Here is a 21838-nt window from a genome sequence, read left to right as displayed (position 1 = left end):
ACCCACTGCTCCCTGTAAATAAACAGCAGCAGCCTTGATTCTTATAGAGTCAATTGAGGAGCAGAGTTCAGCCGTGTCTGGCTGAGATGTGGAAATTCCTGGCAGGAAGTTTCCCTTTATCTAGCAGCCAGCCAACCAGTTTAGCCCAGCCCAGGCCATCATAGTCATCATCATTATCATTATCATCAGACATGGAGTCAGTTGCTCTACATCACTGCAGGACAGACGTGCACGTTCACAGACAGTGTTCCTCTCTGACTCAAAACACCAGAGAGTCACAGATATGGAGAGGGACACAGGCGGTGAGATAAGAGGATCCCGGAGTGCACGTGAATGTGTGCATGTCTTTGGGGAAGGAAACATTCCTTCCCGTGTGCCTGGAGTTAACAAACAGGCATGAATGACTTGATATGTCTGTGTGTGTGCACGTGTGTGTGTGTGTGGTTTGGACCCTGTCCTCTCAAGTCTTCCGTCTCCCTGTAGGCCAAACTGTTTCCCTCAATTCTCTCATGTTACATAATGTTTTTTTTCCAACACAGGCACTGCACCCTCTCAATATTTCATTTCTTAGTCATTTCTTCTGCTGCAGCCACTGTCACGTTACTATAGTGATAAATATTTTCTGCTGATTCAACAAGAATCATTAAAATGAATGAGCATGTTTGTGTGTGAATTAAGACTTTCCATTCCTTGTTTTTTGGCAATTTCTGTGTCTCCACTGGCTTCTCTGTCTCACACAGATGCTTTTATTAAAATCTGGTGCAGATAATTGTTCTGAGGGCCACAGCTTACACGAAGCTGCAATTAAGTTTGAACAGACACCAGCTAAGTGTGATACACAGTACCGATGCTGTTGGTTTCAGTGTATGAAACTTCAAAAATGTCAGATCGTCATCACATTTCCTGTGGTTTGGGCAGACTTTATTCACATTCATGCTCTGAGGAAGAGCCTCTGGCTGAAACATGAAACTCTGACTGCTTTGATGCTGTGGTACCTTTTTCTGCTTTAACTGATATAGATTTTTGAGGTTGAGCATCCAGGTTCTCTCTCTTGAATGCACACTCGTTTTCTTTTATTTAAACTGTCAGCCAGAAAAGAAGCATATTCAGCACAGTTAAGAGCTGGTAGACAATATATACTGAGAGCCAATTCCTCTGCTGTCAGAGGTTTTGCCATGCCATTCAAAAGGTGGTGGCTATTCCCTTTATATCTATGAGTGAATCATTGCAGGAAATGTTGAAAATCAATGCAGGGACTGTTTTGTGGTAATATTGGACTTTTATACATGTTTTGCATTAATGTATTGAAATATTTTCATTTGTCAGGCATTTCATTCACTGGATTAACCAAAAACAGACATTAGTTTCTGGTTATGTTATCAATTAACAGTTTCTCAATTTATTATATCACAATATTTATTGATATCATGATAAATCGTCCATATAAGAGGTTGTCAAAAATATAAAAATCAAGATCCAAATGCTAATTAAAACCACTAAATATAACACATTTTAATGCCAAACCCCAGTATTTGACACCTTGCCTTTTATTTTAAGCTAATTCTAATATTCTCCAAAATAATAAATAAAGATGGGAACTGGAATAGGCTGTATAGAAAATGAATGGATAGAAGAGATGGGGCAACCAGTTAATTTATCATCCTTTGTTCTATTCTCACCTGATAATGCGCTGGGCAGCGTACTGGTGCAGACATCGAAACTGGGCTGACATGTTGGCAAGCGCAGCGAGACAGTTGGTATGGAGGTATTTATCCTGAGGAGGGTGCACACAACAAAGTTACTGTTAAATTGCAAATTACTTTGTGTTTATTTCAATCTTTACAGTTCCATCATGACAAATGCTGTTGGTGAATGTTACTCCTTGATGTAATACATTGCTATTTGCACCGGTACATGCGGTTGCAGCTGATGGATTTCTCATTGCACGTTATGTTTGCAAGTGTGAGAGTGTGTGTGAATGTGTTCATCTTACCCTTGTACGGGTCATGTTAAACTGGATGGTGCGGATGACCACCAGGATGAGCAGACTGCCAAGTGAGATCTCTGTCAATGACCTCTCTGTGTACCATGAGATGTTCTTCAATACCTGAAACAAGAGGGAGAGACACAGAAATGAGTCACAAACGGGAATGAGGAAAAAATGTACGATTATCCCAGCAAGTGCAGGTAGTGGATGGTTTCAGTGGTAATTCCTGTGTGTGTTTAACCGAGTCTACCCACCACCTCATGGATGGAGCGATTGAAGGCATCGTCCTCTGTGAGAATGAGGAGAATAATGAGGGCCATGTAGACGTGATGAGAATTTCTATCCTCTACATGGTAAAGGATCTCAAGGATGGGCAACACCTGAGAGGAAGAGGAGGAGAGAGTAGGACGAAGGGTTGAGCATATGTCTCAGAAATTACATTCACTAAACCTGTTTTTTATATATATAAATAAATAAAATAGGACATTGGATGTAAAATGTAAACATCACTTTTGCACCTGATGCCACTGAACAGCTAAAAACCTGTTCTACATATCATAAGGTAAACACAGTGAAAAATGTATCAAAACATTTATTAAAATGTATAAAATCTAATTATTATCATTACTATGTTAAGTGGTGCTAACATAGCACCTAGTAAAAGAGACGAAAATGCAGTACTGTTAGTTGAGAAGACAAGATTTACATTATTTACTTCTTTTGAAAGTCATGGATTCAATCCTAGATGGTTGCTAAACTATAGAGATAGAAATGAGCAGAAAAGAGAGAAAAAAGTGATCGGCTAACTAAAGAGTGCAAAAAGATTCATACTGTCAGAGTTAAAGCAGTTAGTAGCTTGCATAGTGAGTGTTAGCTCATTATGCTGTTGTGCAGCAGTGCTTTATTGTTCAGCAGAGAAAGTGACTAGACTCATTAGTAGCCCCTCCACACACACACACACACACACACACACACACACACACACACACACACACACACACACACACACACACAGATATAATAGGCTCAAGCTAGATGTGCTAATGATGGCATTTTATCATAGCAGCCATAACTACAGAGTAACACAGAAAGGTCATGCTGATATCAAAAGTAAAGAAATTTAATAGACCTGCAGTTTCAAAATGTGACTGTAAATTAAGGTCATTGTCTGCACATGTTGGGCTATTATCATGGATGTGTGGTTTTCTGTTGCAATTAGTTTAGATGCTGTGACCTCACATCTCTTTTTAAACCGGTTACAAAGGCTTAACAAATACCAGTGAATGGGAAAGTGGTCTCATACTTCTGGACCCCACTGTATACTCTATTTTAACTCCTACTTCCTCTTCCTATCCAATAATACCAAATTATTTTTGGTTGCACTGTGTGAAGGAGCCTCATTTGTGACTGTCCACCAATTTCATACTGTATGTGATACCATCTGACATGCTGAGCTGCAGATTGATTTTCATTCACTAAATACCTCAGTACATTCATTCGGCTGTAAGGAATAACTGGCACAGTCCCACATGGACAGAATAGCACCAGCTGCCACTGCATACATCCTTGCTATTTACTGAGCCATAGCACTGGCCCTAGATGAAACGATTTCTTGGCCATATCCATGTGTGTAAGGAAGAACTGCATAATGTGCTTTGTTAAGGAGCACACTCTGACACATTTTTAAAAGACTTGTTTGAATCCATCTTGTTAAAAAATGACCCAAAAAAGTCAGATTTAGATAGGAATAATGAATGTGCATGGATCTGTGTACAACTTTCTGTAAAGTAACAACATTAAAGTGTCTTCAGTCCCATCCTACTCACCAGATTGTCCATGTCAGTTCTGGAGAGCATGTATGTCCTCATGTTGGCATTCTGGTGAAGCAATGTGTACAGTAGTAGTGTGGCCTGGTCAGAGCGCTGCTGCTCGCACAACGCTGTGTATAGACTGTTGAAATTGATCTGGAAAGTGTGAGGTTGCTCAACGGGCAGCGACGAAGTGTCTGCATGGACAGAGGTAAATATCATTAGGATTGTTATTACATTTCTTTATTAACCTCAGGTACACGTCATAGACAGTATATGAAAAACTGTCTACCGTAAATGTATCTACCTTGTGTGTTTCTGAAACAAGTAATAGCTTGGCGGTAGGGGTTGGGCCAGCCGGGTCCATCTGTCAGATTGGCGAGGACCAGCAGTAACAGAAGGCTCTGATTAGACAAAGGTAAAGGGTTGTGTTCCTGGTCTATCCCGGCTTTGCTGCCAGCTCCACCCAATGTGAAGACACTCCACAGCCCACCTGGAGATCGGAAAGACAGACAGGTCAACCCACACAGATAAAAATATACACTCAACTACACTTTTGTTCCTTTGCATCATTTTTCATTTTGGTCATTTTTCTAGCAATAAATTGGTTATATTAAGCTTTTGTATTTATATTTGTATTAAATTTTTTTAGTTCGCTAGAGGAAAATAATCGTCCTCTAACACACCTCTCCCGGTGTTCCCTAGGTTACACTTCAGCAAAGATAGTTTCAAGACTGGTCTGAGATTTCACCTGCAGCTCTCCATTTCAGTACAACAAAGGGGCAATCTTTGGAAAATCCAGTAGTGTGTAGTTGCAGTAGTGTGCTAAATCCAGTAGTGAAGAGCAGAGAGGTTCTGTATGTCAACCTTTTTATAGAAAGCACTAAAAGGTATTCTCACATCTCGCAGCGCCTCAATCTTAAAACTGATTTACGCTTCATAGGGAAATGAATGCAAAACAGAATGTGCAGTCAGACTGATGTAATCAGGGCCAAAATGCACAATGGAGTCGTGCATGATGGTTTGCAGCACCTGAAATTTGAAACAACATAGACGGCGCCAGAGAACAAAGAGAAACTGGAACTACTGGCCAACTGGAGCGGACTTCGTTTTTCTTGTTGGGGGATGAGAGGGAGAGAGAGCTGAATTTCCTGCGGAGTAACTGAAGTGCTGGTGCTCTCAGGCGTCATGAGAAGCACGAGAAGCACGAACACCAAGGTACACAGATGACAGCCTCTGGCTCCTCCACGTCTAGCCACACAGAATACATGGACACAAGCTCTAGTGGGAGGCAGTGTGAGTGTGTTGTAGGTCCTCACTGATCCAGCCACTGAATTTGAGAAGTAGCCAAGTAGATTTGTTGCCATCTAGTGGCAAAAGTTGGAGGAGCACAACAATTCTTTGGCTGCATTTACACGTTCCCTCCTTCATGTAAGAGTAATGTCATAAAAGTCATACTGATCCACCCAACTACGACGCACTAGCATCATCTGTTTATGTGGTTACTGAACCAGAAAAGATTTTAGTCAAGTGAACAAGGACACATTAGTTTAAAACATTAGAGGGGTGACATGCTTCATGTACAAAGACCTCCTACTCTATAGGAAAATTAACTCAAGGAGAAAATGGGAGGTCACATCCCATCGTCTTCTCCCTTTAGCGATGGGAAAGGAAGGAGACAGAACAAAGGAACAGCCTGTGACTGATGAAGATCCTGTGAGATTAAGAGTGGTTAAACTTTTAAAACAATTATGTATGACAAAATAAAGGCTTTTCATGTACTTTTTCTCCGTTCTCTGCCCTAGAGCTTCTTTTAATCAACTTGTGACTGTTTAAAATCTTAGTAACATTCATGATTTATATGTTGGATCGCCTCTAAATTCACTGATGACTAGTAAAAAGTTACTCCAACGCTGAACGTCAGTATAAATGTGTACACAATTCCTGTAAAGACAAGAAAGAATTTGTTTATATTTGAATGAAAGGACATCAACAAATTGCCTTGACAATAAAAAGAAAACCCCAAGAGAGAAATGACATCATGTGCACTGGTCAGTCTGTCTCTCTTGCTCCAAACATGATACTCTTCTTTCCTCCAATTGGCCAGAAAGAGACGTGAGTGTGAGAGAAAACAAGATCTAGAGAGAGAGAGAGAGGGCCAAGTTGTGACGGAGCCCTGTACATCTCATCACTGGCACCACAGTGACTAGCCCAACAGTGTCAGAGGGCCCGGTCTGGCAGCCACATTTCCTGCACTCTCGTGTATACACGCACACACACACACGCACACACTCTCTCTCTCACACACTCTCTCACACACACATTCACAGAGCTCTGTTTTACCTTAGTGGGTGCTGTTTGTTATCCGTCTGGCTCAGTTCCCTCTGCCTGTCTGCCTGCCCACCACATAAACCCAATAATGCTACACTGCTTAGGCTGCTCCGGCCCTGGCCGGCCGCCGAGTGGAAAAAGAGGAGGAGGACATGAAGAGGAGGAAAGGGAAGGGGAAAGTGAGGAAAAGAGAAGGTCACACACGGACACAGTGGCTGGCACGCTGAAATCAGAATCTGGGTTTCAGGACTCGGGGGCAGTGAAAGCATCCTACTGTGAGACAAGCAACACAACTGCAGCCACAAAGTCTTTACTTGAGTACGAGTCTGTATCCACAACAGCAGCCTGTGAAGATGATCTTTTCTTCTCTGAAAACACTTCATGACCTACGAATCTCTACAGGTCTTCTCAAAATATATACACACACAAACAGATGTTATGAAAATCGATCAAACAGGTACAAAAACAGCCCAAATTAAGAGTTTCTGCAACAGAACATGAGCTTTTGACGACTAACTAAGCCTTGGCTTTCGGATAGAAGGCTGTGTTGTCCAAATTACATTGGTCTTACATAATGACCACCACCATCACAGACATTACTGCTGGCACTAAGTCAATTTCTATATTCAAACCAAAATATAACACAGGCTGAAAATCTGGCTCTTCTAAATCCACATCTGCCCCTTGACATGTACTTCACAAGACCCTGACCCCTCAGCAAATATGAATTCACATCATGGGTATTATCAAACACACATAAGCTCTAGTGATGTACTTAAATACGTCGCTGTTAGTAGACTGCTGATTGCGGGAATATTATTGCTCAACTTTCCTTAAACAATGCTGCAGTAGTTCTTCATTTCAGTCTGAATTAACGTGGTGTCCCTCAATATTTGAGGAATGTAATTCGCTCCATCCAGCTGCTAAATGTAGCAAGACATTCAATGACTATCAGAAAACAGAAAAACTCTGTAACACGAAGATTGATTCCTTTGTGATTATACTATACGTCACTAAAATGTTAAGTATAGGCTAAGTTTAACTGGGCCTACTTCAAAATGACATCCAGAACACATAAAATCATTAATATAGCATAATTCTCTACTAACAGAAGCAGAGACTGCCTTTCTTTACTGGTTAATTTTAAACATCACACCTTGGAAAAAAGTCCATCAAGGGTAAAAAAAAAAACAAGATAAAAAGTCCACAGCAATGCTAACACCTCTGTGACTCTGGAAAGACAGTGCTTTGAGCTAAATGCTCGCAATAACAATGCTAACATGCTAATGCTAACCAAGTAATGCTTACCATGTTCACCATCTAACTTTAGTATTAGCATAGATTTGCTAAGTAGCCCGGGACAATGGAGGCTGATGGGAATGTCAGGGGATCACAAAGTAAGATTCATCCTCTGGGGACGTGAATGTCGGTACAAAATCCAGACAGACCAGGACTGTCAGCAATGCCCTGCGAAAGAGATTAAATCTCTGTGTACTAGTTTAAACATTTGCTTTTCCATTTCAGCTGTGCCACCTCTAACATTCACTTTAACATGTCAGGACCTCAGAGGCTTGTGGACACAATAGAGAAGGGAGCTGAGGTGGGAAATGATTCCAGCTGAGAATATACGCTTCAGTTCAGACAGAGATGTGGACGCCTAGTGAACAGAGACAGACAGAATGTGCTACTTACTTATTTACTTGCATAACAGAATGAAATATGACATCAGGGCTTCAGACCAATGCCTTAGCCAAGCACGCAGATACACACGCACGCGCGCACGCACACACGCGCGCATGCACGCGCGCACGCACGCACGCACACACACACACACACACACACACACACACACAAGTCCAAACTCGTGATGATTATCCAAAAATGCACATGGGGAAACATGCTGTACAGACAATAAATAAACACTCTTCTGATAATCTCACAAAAATCTAAATATATATTCTCAAAGCGCTTTTATCCAAACCCAATCCAAAACCCTTCTAACATAAACATATACAACATATGAGAACATTCCAGACTTAGGATGATTTTGTAACAACTATTATAATCATGATAAAAACGTTTCCCAAAAATCAAACCGCCACCACTAATATCCAAGTTATAGAAGTTCCCTATGCGAATGGGAAATGTGTGTCTGTAAGAGGAAGGCCTGCTCAACTATTACTATGTGCATGAGAGTTAAACATTTTCATTAGAGGCAATTTTGTGGGAAGGGGAGAGGAGAGGAGAGGAGAGGAGAGGAGAGGAGAGGAGAGGAGAGGAGAGGAGTCCAAAGTCCAAAGTTCTGAGTTGCCAGTCTGGGTGATAATCCCCCTGCAGATGCTCACTCAGACTCAGATAGCAGAGTGTGTAAAAACAAGACAGGAAGAGACATCCTATCTCCCCAGACATTAAAATGGCGACAGAAATCAAGCACTGCTTTGCTTTGCCAACAACCGGTGTTTGGTTCCGGGGAAAATCCAGCCCGTCTGTGAATGTGAATGTGTAGACATGAGTGATTTTAAATGCTACTAACATGAGAACCGGGTATTTCTCAACGAAAATGAAGGAATGTAAAGTAGTACCCTGTCTATTCGGAGCACTGTGTGTGATTTAAAGACTTCATAGAGTTAGTTTACAAGTTTAGTTTCCAGATCTACAAATTGTACATTTTTGCTGTTGATTTCTCAACGGAAGAACACTTTAGATTTTATGGTGTATTTTTCCTACAGCTCTGGGAACCCATTGGTTTCATCCATTTCTGTACAGCCTGAAAATAATTTAAAACAGTTAAGGCAGACTTCATGTATCACAGAACTAATTTTCATACTAAAGAGAAAATGGATGGAAACCAATGGATGCATAATAATTTGGGAGTGATTTGTTGTAAATGAGCTAAAACATGTTCCTTTAAAGTGGTATTCCAGTGATTTTGTTGGGAGACTCACAAGAGATAGGCTGTTCAAAATTAAAGCTGAAGTTGGTTGAGATATTCTGACCTTTATTCCCTGGTATGCATCAGGCTCCTTTTTGTTAAGACTTTCAGAGACGGCTAAATGCCCAGTTTGTAACACTGGCTTTTCTGCAAGGCTCTCTGCTGAGATAACCCTGATGAAATCAGGAGGATTATTTTTCAGACTTGACAAAGCTGCTCTTTCGCCACCAAGGACATTTAACAATTGTTTCTACAGGCTGAGTAGTATTAACCATGACAGGTAAACTGACCTTTATGTGAAAAACTGGTGGAATTCCCCTTTAACTACCTTAATATTTGCTCATGCTGCAAAGCTCAAGAAATTCAACTCATATTTACTGTTACTACAAAACAACACCCGTGCATACCCATGAAATGTACTTGTTTGTGTACTCTGTCAATCCCAAATGGCCGTGCACAAATGAGTGCACGAGACAGAGAAAGAAAACAAGTGTTGTTTCTGAGCTCTGAGTATAAGAGAGCTTGTGTCTTTGTTGGTCTGCGTGTGTGTGTATAAGGGAGGCGGCTGCAGACAGACAGGCTCTAGGGGATTACAGAACAGGACAGGGCACCATAACTCATCGGGCCGATCACTGACCACAGACAGACAGGCTGGGTTGAATGCTGATGGCTCACTGATAGGAATCTGCCACCAACAACCGACAAAGAGCATTTATCTGCAGGGGAAACCCAGCCCTATTCTCACACTCAAACAAACATGCATTCAACACACTCACACACTCTCACACACACACACACACACAGAGCATAGTGCCAGTCTAATACACATACACTGTGTTCTTTCTTGACTCATCACTTTCATCTACGCTGCCATTGGCTGTCAGCAGGCTCGCACTTTCATTTCTCAGTTTAAACATATTTCTCACTCTTTGGTTCCAAGGAAAAAGGAAAATAACTCACACTCTCAATTCTTTTTTTACAGCCTGGCTCTTATTTTTGTAATTTGATCTCAATCCTATTATTTATGAGAAACTTTTTTACACGACAGCTTAAAAGCACAATATGTAATTTGATGGTTTGGTAAGTTGTTGTCTTCACCACCATTGCCATCACTGCAATCAGCTTCTCCCAGCTAGTATTCCTTCAGTATCAATTGTTCAAGAAGTTTTTAGCGGGAGCCGAATTATCAACAGTTCTCCTTCTCTCCAAAACAAACGGAACAAGTGTTCAAAATCGGTAATAACCGTGACGTGCTGCCTACATGTGAAAAGTCAGTGAGCCAAGCTGCCACTAACGTTTGCTCAACTTGGTTCTTTGATAACTTAAGATCCAGACTAAAATCATTCATGCGATAAAAATATATAGTTAAAAACAACCAAGATCTAAAACATGTATCCTAAAAATGCAGCTTATAGCTGAATAAAAACACATTTTACATTTCAACCCTTCTGGCAGACACTCACAATACTGACACATGAACAAAGGGGAACTGATGCAGTTGACAGACAACCAGTTACCTTCATTAAAATTACAGATTTTTATAAGTTTGAAAATAGCTAGAAACATACATTTTTAATGCAAGTACACAACCCAACAAAACGTAAAAGGTAGGAGTAGTTATTGTTAGATACTTCAACGTGGAAAACTGGGGTTTTCTGTCTACTTGCATCCCAATAGCTCAGCAATGAAGTCAGTGAGTAAAATGTTCAGAATTGAAACAAATGATTGCCGAAATTATTATTATCATCATTATTGAGATTGTAAAAAAAACAACAACTGTGTTTTCAATTCGCGTCATTGTTGTTGTTTCATTGTGTTTAATTTGTGTGAGGATTTGTGTACTCGTACTTGCCACCCCTGATGCCAGGCCATAAAGCAGGCCCCCCTCTGCTTTCGGCTCAAAGATGTGGGTTGCTGGAGGTGGACACTTCTCCTGCCTGATGAAGTTATAGAGCAGGGTCTTCACCAGTCGACTGGTTAAACACAAACTGGAGAGGCAAAAGGAAAGGCAGGGATGGAATTTTAAAAAACGCCAACTCCAAACAAGTTTCAATATACTGTTATCAAAAAGATCCTTAGTCCACAGTCCACTCTAAGCTGTAATTGGTTGTGAACAACATCAAACATCACTGTTTTTGGACTCACATACAGCTTTTTGCTTACTTGACAGACCAAATGGTAAAATCATTTTAGATAGACTTCTAATCTGTTTTGCCAACATCAGCTACTTGGAAGCCTTTCTTCAGCTCAGTGGCAATTAATCCAAAGTGCTCTCATTTGGCTCTTATGATCTGAGAGCCATACAAGAAAATTACTTCCACCGTCTGCCCACCTCTTTAAACTGCACTACTACACTTCAAAATGCATTCAGTGGTACAGCATTTATCTCCATTTATTCATATTCAAGATAACAGTAAAGGTAAATTGGGTTCAAACTGGCTCAAAGTACAGGTCAGCATCAGAAGTTTAGCAACACTTTGCTTCTCCTTTTATTAGCATTCAGTAAGTTATCTTATCACCGCATTTTACTTTTGCATTCTGGAGTTTTAAGTTATTGTTATCATTTAAAAGCCAGACTCGCCCAGAATCACACACTACAAGGTCACAGTGGAGACAAATGTCTTGGTTGGCTAGACTTGATTCTTTTTCTCCTTTTAGTATCAATTGAATGAAACATGAAGACATTGTTTGGAACATGATGATATTGTCTGGAAGCACAGACCATCTAAAATTATCCGGGCCTGCATCCACAGACAATGGACAATACAGGTACTAGGGCATGGGAGAGTAACTTTCTTATACTTCCATCTTTATACAAACTTGGTTTTTGGGTTAAGGTTAGAGTTAAGATGGGTTGTAGGACTAAGCGAGTCATGTAGTTTCAATAGTTACTGTTACCATTTGGTGCATTATATTATTTCAGTGGTGGTCCTCAGTGGACTATGCACTTGTGTTTTCTTACCATCTCCCCTTCATGATGTGCTGGTAGATTATTCCATCTCGAAGGATGTCTTTATGGAAGAGCTGATAGGAGAAGAATACCAGCAGCGTGGTCACTGCTTCAAACAGGATGCTGTAGGTGATGTCACTGCAGGGACAGATAGATTCAAGTACAGTTACTGAATGAATGAATGAATGAATCATCTCTTATATCACTATTTCAAAGTTATCTATGCTATCAGGGGATAATCATGGATAAAAATGGCTACGGTCTAATATCAGAATATCACCTCTTTATGACTTTATTACATTTTGACAAGCAGATTATATGTAGCTGTGTTATCACCGCTATATCTCACCTTTAATGTTGTGTACACTGACATCATATTATAAAAGGGATACTAAGATAATGTGATTACCAAGTGGAAAGTGCCAGTGCTACGTAAGAATATCATTCCAGTGGGCACCTCAGATGCCCCCCCCCCCAAAATAAAATATATACATCATTCCAGTGATGCATGTTTGTTTAATTTAAAGATCTCCTTCAGATGTATTTTTAAAAAAGGTCTGCTTGGAAAAATGCTTCTACTACTACTCTTTTCTTTCTTTTTGTTCAGAAAAATCTCATTATGAATTCTTCAAATCACATCTGCTCCTCTTCCTTCCATGAGCAAGTACAGAATATATAATTATTCAAATATTTTCATTTAAAAAGTTTTAACAGCTGGACACAAGATGTCTTCCACTTCACTGAAAAATCTATTCTCAGTGTTTATGACCTGGAGGAATCATCGCACTTATATAAGTTACATACTGGACTACAATGAGTTTCCAAAATAGTTATGATGTCAGAAAATCATGCTCTTAAGTATGTATCATACACATATAACATAAAGGTCAGAATATGACTGTGAAAACAACTTGAACTTCTAATATCAAACTCTGTACTAACAGTGAACGCCAAACATCCGAGTGAAGTAACGATGAGAAAAACATATTTTCGAGTGGGGGAGGGGGACTTTAACTGTTACCTGCTTCCTGACACATAAACACGTACGCACACAGCTTTCACTGAGGTGACTGAAAGCGTGGGTCAAGAACAATTTCCTTTCGCCTTTAAACACAGAGTGCCAATTATGTCTTACTGAAGAATGGCGATTTACTATACAGATGAACATAAATTAAACATCAATGGCATCAATGAATAGTGTCAATGTTGCTTAATCTGCTGATTATCTTTGATTAATAATTTAGTTGATAAAATGTCAGATAAAAGTGAAAAATGCCTTTCATAATTTCCCGAAGCCCAGGTTGATCCAAAAACTGTTCAAAAATATTGTGTTTGCTATAACAGAAGCTGACGATAACCTGAAATTACTCCCACTTGAGAGGATGGCGAGTGAGCAGGTGAATCAAGTCAATTCATAAATTATTAGAAATGGTGATTCATTTTTCATTTGACTAATCAGTGAATTGACAAATTGTTTCAGCCCTTTTCTGTATAATTACCTGTGACAAAGATACAGCTAAAAACATAGACATATGTTGACATGGAAAGTAAATGTCTTCTATTAATCTGAACTAGACCGTAACTTAAATTTAACCAGTTAATAAGAGCTGCATGTCAAGGCTTTAAAAAAAACCCTCATACAGTAGCAAAGTCTTGAAAATAGGCTTACATTATATTGGCTAGACTTATGCAAATCTATGGTATTTCATTTATCCTTGCACAATATAAACAATGTTTTTAATTCATTAGAGAAACAGTTTCTCACAGTATGTGTGGAAAAAAAATATGGACCAACTGTGATTTGAGTATCAACATGCCCTGGGAAAAAAAAGTATAAAAAACTACTGACATCTATGTTTCTTGTAAAATTAAATCGCAAAAGGTGCAGAGGCCTGTTAGGGATTTGGGTAATCTATACTAAAAGAATGGTAAGATTCCCATCCAAACCAGGAGCACGTACAGAGGAAATGGGCCGACAGCCACAAAGTGGTGGAGGGAAGAAAAACAGGGAGAGTCTTGAAGCTTGGAACAATGAATAATGTTGGAATGCTGAATGCATTTACACAAGAGCCAGGGTTTGATGTCCGGAGACAACAGAAGAGAAGCAGGGAGGAAACGCGAGAAAGTAGAAGAGATTGGTAGACTAAGAGAGGAGGACGTCAAGAGGGACACAATAAAGACAAGGGAAAAGAGAGGAAAAGTGGAAGATGCTGCGTCAAGGAAATAGCAATTGTCAGTCATGTTTCTGTGAACTTGTCTTGACACTGCAGAGGAGGTTTTCTCCACAGAGACGTACATACTGTGTCTTTGTCTCCGTGTCAGACTGAGTGGCAGGCAGTGGATAATTCTCCCATTGATAAGTAAACACGCTGCAATATTCACTCAGACTGTGTTAGCGTGCACACCGTCCCATGAGAGTTAAGGCTGATACAATTTTTCAGACAGAACTGCATCTTCCCTCTTCTCCCACTCATTGGCAATGCTCCTAATCCAACTTTCACTTCAAGCCTTTTCTCTTCCGCTACACAACCGACACTTTATTTCTTTCTTTTAGTCTTATCCCTTCCTTTGTATTTTGCCCGTTGCTCCCCATATTGCCAGCTCAGAGTTTCAGCATGAGAGTCTGGCATGTTCCATAATGGATTTCATATTCTCTTGGTTAGTGAAGCGAGGAGCGAATGAGTGAGCAGAGCACGCAAAGGGAGAAGCGCATACAAACTTCTCACAAACTGCTTTTCATTAACTGTTCAGTGACTAACATCCTAGATGCATTAACAATGAACAAACATGAGTAAAAACAAGGGACTCAAACAAAAAAGATGGGCTGAGAAACTGCACGAACTTGATGTTTTCAATTATGTATTGTGCTCAGAGAATAATGTCAAACAAGGGAACAAGTAGCACTGAGATGTTATTAAATCACTGTGTGGACAGTGTGAACAGCCTGATCATGTAAATGTCTTGTCAGTGTTGCATCAGACTTGGTCACGACACTCATGCAGCATATATATATATATAAAAACTAAGAAGGATACTTACAGCAGGGGCACTTCAACGATCAGGTGAACAAGGTTGGACAACAGCTCCTCAAGGAGGTCCTCGCTACCTGTTTCTAGACAAGGGGGTGAGGGAGTTATTATATGAGATGTATGTGGCAGCTCCCTGTTTATCTCTATCCTTCCCATCAGCCCCCATTTCATGCTCACTGAACAGATGAAGGGCAATAAGAGAAACTGGCTAACTGGGATTACATGGTTTCTGAAACCGTACTCAGTGCTTGTTAAGATGTTTTGAGACTTGCAGATACCCTGGATTTTCTTCTCCTTACCACTTTCAGCAAGCTGTAACAAGCTTTGTGTCATTTTGCAGGTAAATCACAGAAAGATATGTTTATGTTGCAAAATGAGCGAACAACTTTGTTTCTTTGTGAAAATGTCACACTTCACATGTGCAAGTGAAGACTTGTAACAGGAATAAAACAAAGAAACAGCCATGGCAGAACGATAAACATGAAGAGGCTGAAAATCTTTATAATTTTTTTCCCCCACTTTCTTTTTGATGGTGTTTTCAATGTCTCGGTAAGTGAGCACCAAAAAAAAGAAAAGTTATGTTATTTACATTTGTCAAGGTCATCAAGAGGGCACACATTTGCAGAGGGTTTTATTTAGGGACTCAGCGCAGAAAGGACTAAAGTTTGAGGCCAAAAAATGATGTTCAGTAAGTGGATGCAGATTTAGACTTTTATTAACGGAGTCTCTCTGAGACAGCTGATCCAGGTCAGTAGCCAGGGGTATTTTTGCTCAATTAAAAAGTCAATTTCTTATCTCTCTTTAGGTATGAAGAGAAGTGTTACACATTTGACCCTTGTGAGTACATTTTAATAACTCACACCTTATGAGTCTGATGGGAGTCAAATACTTATTTTTACGTTCACAAGATTTCTCAGCAGATGTTGTGGATTTTGTTCAAAGTGTAGAGACACTCCTTAGAGCACTGCCTTAGAAATACCATGACCTAGATGACTGAGCACCTTCACAGACATGCTCTCCATCTGTTCAAAACAAGAGAAGTTCACCGTGAAACAGATTTCTTTATGCAATGTGTGGCCCCATTACAGTCTCCCTGTGACACACCTTCCTTTTCCAAATCAATCTGTGATGGAGCTCACCTCCACAGGAGCCTGGTGCCCTCTCCTGGTAGGAGAACTGCAGGTGCAGCTCTTCTTCGCTCATCTCCCTGATGAACACCTTGAGCAGGCAGCGAATCATGAACAGTGCGTTGTGGGCCTGCCAGATAAACAGCTGACTGCAGAAGAGAAAAAAAACAATAACATCACATTCAAGGTCAAACATGGAACTGTGACACAAATAAATTCTATGAAAAAGGGGCATTCTGCAAGATGAGCAGAGCTGGCTACATGCTATTCACTTATGCCCTTTCTTTCGAAGGAAAGCTTGGCTGACCATGTATTTTCTTTTGTAATATGTTGGTTCAAATGTAAACTGCTACACATATTCATATTCAAGAGTTGCTCATACTTTGGCAAGAAGAGACTGAAATTATGCCCTTGTGATTTTTACCTAATGAAACAGCAAACTGGCCTGAGGGGAGCAAGGAAATTGTTAATCTTCTCATGCCAATTAGTAAACCATCAGGATATCACACTGTAACCAGTGGAGTGTATTTGAATGAGAATCAAAAACACATTAGTTCAGGGAAGATTGTACTACAGCAAGCAACAATGAACTTCTCCATTATAATAATACACAAGTTGCTGTTTATTCACATAGGACAAAGATAAAATCAGGACAAAGTTGTTGAGAAAGAAATGTAGAGGAAAAAAAAAAGAAATGATTGGAACCATCTAGAGCAAGCTGTAATGTTTCATAACCACTAAACACCAACACAGGGGAGTCTAATCATTTCCACAAATTGACAATTTGCAAAATTTGCACATGGCAATTATGTTGCATTATGTTACACACAGAAAATGTAGGTTTGATTCTGGGACAAAACCTGTTATGAAACATGAGAAAAAAGGAGTGGATGTGGAACAATAACTCCAACCTGTAATGATGTTCACTACAGACTGAAGAGTTCCCTCCAGAAGTATTTGGTAACGTGGACAGGATCAATCCATGGAAATGGAGTTTGGCAGCAAGAGCAGAATAATGCTACATGTGTTGATGGTTATACCTCAGCAGTTTTCTCATGGGAAACTACAACCACTTCAGTGTTTCTCTGCTTTAGAAAAATAGGGATTCCCTGCCTGCCTGTGATCAAACATTAACTGCCATGCACAGGGTCTATCATAACCCACAGTCATCTGAATTCATTCTCTTCTGAAGGTTCCCATACTTACTCTTGGCATTCTGTGGAGATTTTCAGTTCTTTGGTTCTTCCCAGGAAAATTCTCACAAGAGCGCCAAAGTTCCCCGATCTGGGATTGTTTTCAACTTGGAAAAGAAAACAGGAGGAAAGAACTAATCAAGCACATTACGTGAGCTACAGAAACCTCATAATTTGATAGTTTGACATCAAAACAACTACATTTAAACTCCAGAAAAGCTGACATTCACTGGGACAAATCAACTAAGGTATTGATCAGTGAAAAAAAACAAAAACAAACAACACATACAGACACACACACACACATTCATATTATATAAGCAACATACTAAGGATCTTGGCCAAGGGGATGACGGCCTCTTCCAGCAACTTTGAGTCTCCACTGTTGACAAGAAAAACAAAAAGACAGGTAAAAAAAGGAGAACATACTTCCAAAATATGTTGCGCTAGTAAAAATGGATCAGAGGAGCTGGTTGCTTGTATCATCTGCCCTCTGCTGTCATGCTACAAAACTGCAATCTAATCAAACAATAATGGCACCCAAATTGCTGGTTATTTGCAAGTGTCACAGGTCAGCAGGGACAAGTCATGCAAATGCCTCTAAAAGTCAGAATGGGATGTACCGGGACATGTTAGTGTGTACTGCACAACTGTACAGTACTTTTTTTCAAATATTTTTTCTGGAGCATTAGATGTGTTAGAGACATTCATGGCAAACACAAACTAATAACATCTATACATTTTCATTAGGGTTTGATGTGGAATCTGTTTCCTTTCAGGTGGAAAGCTCTGTCAAGTGCAGTAGGCTACAGGGAATGCCTCTCATTTCTGATAGTGAGGCACATTAATCTCTCCCGATCGGCATTACTATTATCACTTTTTTATAAAAACATTAAAAACTTTTTTATAACTTCCGATGAGCTAAAATTAGCAGGACCAGCTGGGTCACATTAAGACCCTTAAATGAATAGTTTGACATTAGGGGAAATATACTTATTCGCTTTCTTGCCAAGAGTTACATGAGAACCTTGATAGCACTCTCATAAATAGCTGGTTAGCTCAGCCTAACACACAGACTGAAAACAGGGAAACAGCTGCCTGGCTCTGGCCAGTGACACAATGTTTGACGGGGGTTATGCACTGGACTATTTCTTGACCAGGAGCAATAACTTGCTGGAGTCAGATAAACTTGTAAGCATTGGAAGTTTGGTTGCCCTTGGATGGAGCCAGGCAAGCCATTCCCCCCATTTCCATTCTTTATGCTAAGCTAAGTTAACCCGCTGCTGGTTCAGCTACATATCTACCATACAGACATTAGAGGGGGTATCTTCTCATTAAATTCTCAGTATGAAAGCAAATAAGTGTATTTCCCAAAATGTTGATAGTATAATGTTACCTCGCCGAGGCACAGGGACAGACAACTACTACAGAATAGCTGGACGGAGATTGGACGGAAACTGTAATTTTTGACTCAGAGTGGTACTCTCTAGTGAATGTATTGTTTAACGTCCATCCCAACGTAAAGGACACATTGGTGTATGTGATCAGTGACGGTTATAATGTTTAAAACGTATGCAACTATTTTCAAACATAACGGAAGCATAAATGAGCCTTGACACTTTATTCAAAAGTTAATGTTTCCATTTAACATGAACAGATTCTGTATTGGAAGAGCTCCTCCACTTCCCTGTAGTTGTAGTGGCTCAGAAGTTGAATCAATCTAATTAATTTCATTCAATGTAATTTAATTGAATTGACTCAATTTAGTTTAATTAATTTCACGCAACCTAGTTAAATTTAAATGTTACATTAATAATAATTCATTAATAATAATACCAATAATTGAATAATTATTAGATTTTAATTTATATTTTATTTTCATTTGATTTCAATTATTGTTATTATTATAACAACAATAATTTAATAATTATTTTATTTTAATTCAATTAGATTTACTCAATTAAATTGTATTAAGTGTATTTTAAAAGGATCAAACAGTGTCAGAGGAACAATGATTTTGAAGGGTGGAACTGCTTTTCAACACCCGATAAAAACCTCCTGAACAAATAACACTGAAGAACAACTCCCATGATCCCTTGATGGGAAGGAGCCAAGGTTTGTTCAAAAAGTCACTAGATGTTTTTTTTCTCTGTTTCATGAAAACAACGTCACCAAAGAGTCAGAAAAATCACTAAATCTAGAGTCAAAGTTGTTTGACACTGGAAAGGCAAAGCAGCAGATCCATCGAATATAGAAATATCATCACTCATTCAGTCAGTCAGTCAGTCAGGGACATTCCAGATTATAGGGCTGGCCTTGCTGTTGCAGTCCAGCCAAACACATGCAGTGTTTAGAAAGTAAATAATTCCTTAATTTGTCACCTTTCTTTAACAGTTGGGTTTTATCATTAATCATCAGCACATAAAGTATAAAGTATATTCCTTACTTCTTCCTCCTAGAGCTGAAACAATTGGTTGATTATTGATTAAGGCATTCACAGAAAATTTATTGGCGACTAGATTGTTGAGTTGTTCAAAAATGCTATAAATTCTCTATGGACTGATGGTCAAAGACATGTAATATGAATACATCAACTGAATAATGAGAAGGTTGGTGTGTAAGTGCAAACAACTTTACAGAGGTGAATGATTTACAATCTCTTTTGAGATGAATATGTAACATTTCCTTCTCAACACTCTTGACAAAGGAACTAAATGTTAACTAGTCGATCCATTCTCAGCCAGTCAAGACAATAACCCTGTTAGATCATTAATCAGATGAGCTCTGAGAACATCCTGTCTAGTGTCCACACATAAATGTTGGATCCAGCTTGGAAATGTTGCAGGACTTTCTAAATGGAAAGGTTGTGTGTCTGTGGCTATAGCATACTATCACTCTTGAGTAGATGTTTGTTTTACACACATCAACTACACAACATTGAAGTGAAGAAACACCTCAAGTGGATATCTTTACCACCACGGCCCCTATGGACCACAATTAAGGAAATTTTCACAGAAAAAAGATTTGCTCATCTGTGAAACTGCAAGCAGAAAATGTTTGGTACTTAAACTTGATAAACTCCTAAAATTAATGATCATTATTTAAAATTGGATTCCACAAAATTAGACAACCAACTAATCAATTATATAGCTAAATTAATAAATCAATTGATTGAAATAAATAGAGGTGCAACAATTGTGACCCCACTAATTGCTAACTGCTCTTCAGCTGGACCCTCTCTGCAGTTCCTTTGCTGTAGACAGAAGGATGGCAAATAGTGGGGCAGTCTGAGAGCATTGTACTGCAACATTCTGGCAAATAATCTGACAAATATCTAACCTAATTTTTCCACATGTGTTTGATTACCTGCAGGTGGGACTGATGAAGGTGAAGGAGATGAGCTGGTTCCAGAAAGGGTCATTCTCCGATATGGACTCTGTGCCCACCAGGGCCTTGAGGCTTGGATTATCAGACAGGTCACTGACCTGGCTGGTGTTGGCTCCCATCTCGACTGGCTCCACTCAGCCAGACTCACCACTCTTCACTGCTTTTTCACCAGGCATATGCCAAATCCTGGAGCAGAGGAAAGGCTTTGATTTTTGGTGCCATCACACATAATGAACATCTATGCGATAAACTATGTATGTCTAATAAATAAGCTATTACGTTTCTCTGTCTGCACTCAAATTCAAATATACGTAGTAGGACATGCCCTGGTAGCCAAGGGATTTCAGGCACTGATGAAATAATCACAGCCTCCTTCGTTCGAGTCTGGTCGGGGAGGGACCTTTATTTGTTGCATGTCATTCCCCCATTTCTCTTCCCTCATTTCCTGTTTGTCTGCACTATCTGCTCTCTGATAAATGCATAAATCATTCCCCCACCAAATAAATGTTGGAATGCTGGGAAGTAATTTACATAACTTAATCTTATTTTTCTTTCATTTCAGATGTCCAGATTAATTATTAAGATATTCACACAAACACATAGCACATCTGCCAGTTGTTGCTTTCACAAACAATGTAAATACATGCACTCAAAATACCCAAGCCAATTTGATAACTATACTTCAACCATTATTGTCTTACATGATTTTTCATTTACCAAGTACACTGAGTTTGACTTCTCGCTTAAATACAGGTACTAAATACAGGTAAACATCACCTCTGAGTTTCTTACAATACAAGAAGCCATGCTACCACTGGACCTTATAACATGGATCTCTCCCTATCCATGTGCACTCAGTTAGGCTGTTTATTCGGTACCCCTAGCAACAACTAATGCAGTCTAATATTATAGCTCTACAATAAATCCTACTTTCATGAAGGTATAATGTTCTTTTTTTTTTTTTTTTTTTGAGGTGTTGTTTCAACATTATGTTCAATTATGAGGAAGTAATTTGCGGTGCTATTGAACTGTATTGCGTAATACTAATGAGTGTTTGAAATATTTTGTCCACCCTACTCATATCAGTATGGGTA

The 21838-nt window shown here is 39.5% G+C and overlaps 1 protein-coding gene across 2 annotated transcripts in view; it reads right to left on the bottom strand.

The window, feature by feature from the left end:
• Positions 1–21838, bottom strand: part of dym (dymeclin) — a 53541-nt gene that overhangs the window by 30629 nt on the left and 1074 nt on the right. The window contains exons 2-13 of one of the 2 annotated variants that reach the window (XM_023419580.2): positions 20724–20930; positions 17687–17739; positions 17371–17464; positions 16177–16313; positions 15048–15120; positions 12021–12146; positions 10907–11046; positions 4103–4288; positions 3814–3992; positions 2242–2367; positions 1994–2107; positions 1680–1774 (exon numbers count right to left, since the gene is read on the bottom strand). In XM_023419580.2, coding sequence (XP_023275348.1) covers positions 1680–1774; positions 1994–2107; positions 2242–2367; positions 3814–3992; positions 4103–4288; positions 10907–11046; positions 12021–12146; positions 15048–15120; positions 16177–16313; positions 17371–17464; positions 17687–17739; positions 20724–20863 — 1463 coding nt within the window. In that variant the 5' untranslated portion in view covers positions 20864–20930. The remainder of the gene's footprint in view (positions 1–1679; positions 1775–1993; positions 2108–2241; positions 2368–3813; positions 3993–4102; positions 4289–10906; positions 11047–12020; positions 12147–15047; positions 15121–16176; positions 16314–17370; positions 17465–17686; positions 17740–20723; positions 20931–21838) is intronic. The other variant, XM_023419581.2, reaches the window with a different exon arrangement.

This window comes from Seriola lalandi, unplaced genomic scaffold (assembly GCF_002814215.2).
Source record: "Seriola lalandi dorsalis isolate HSWRI2012SDOR001 ecotype SW California unplaced genomic scaffold, Sedor1 jcf7180002054606, whole genome shotgun sequence".
Lineage (NCBI taxonomy): Eukaryota > Metazoa > Chordata > Actinopteri > Carangiformes > Carangidae > Seriola > Seriola lalandi.
The sequence above is the reverse complement of the archived record's forward strand: the minus strand, read 5'-3'. Positions and strand labels throughout refer to the sequence as shown.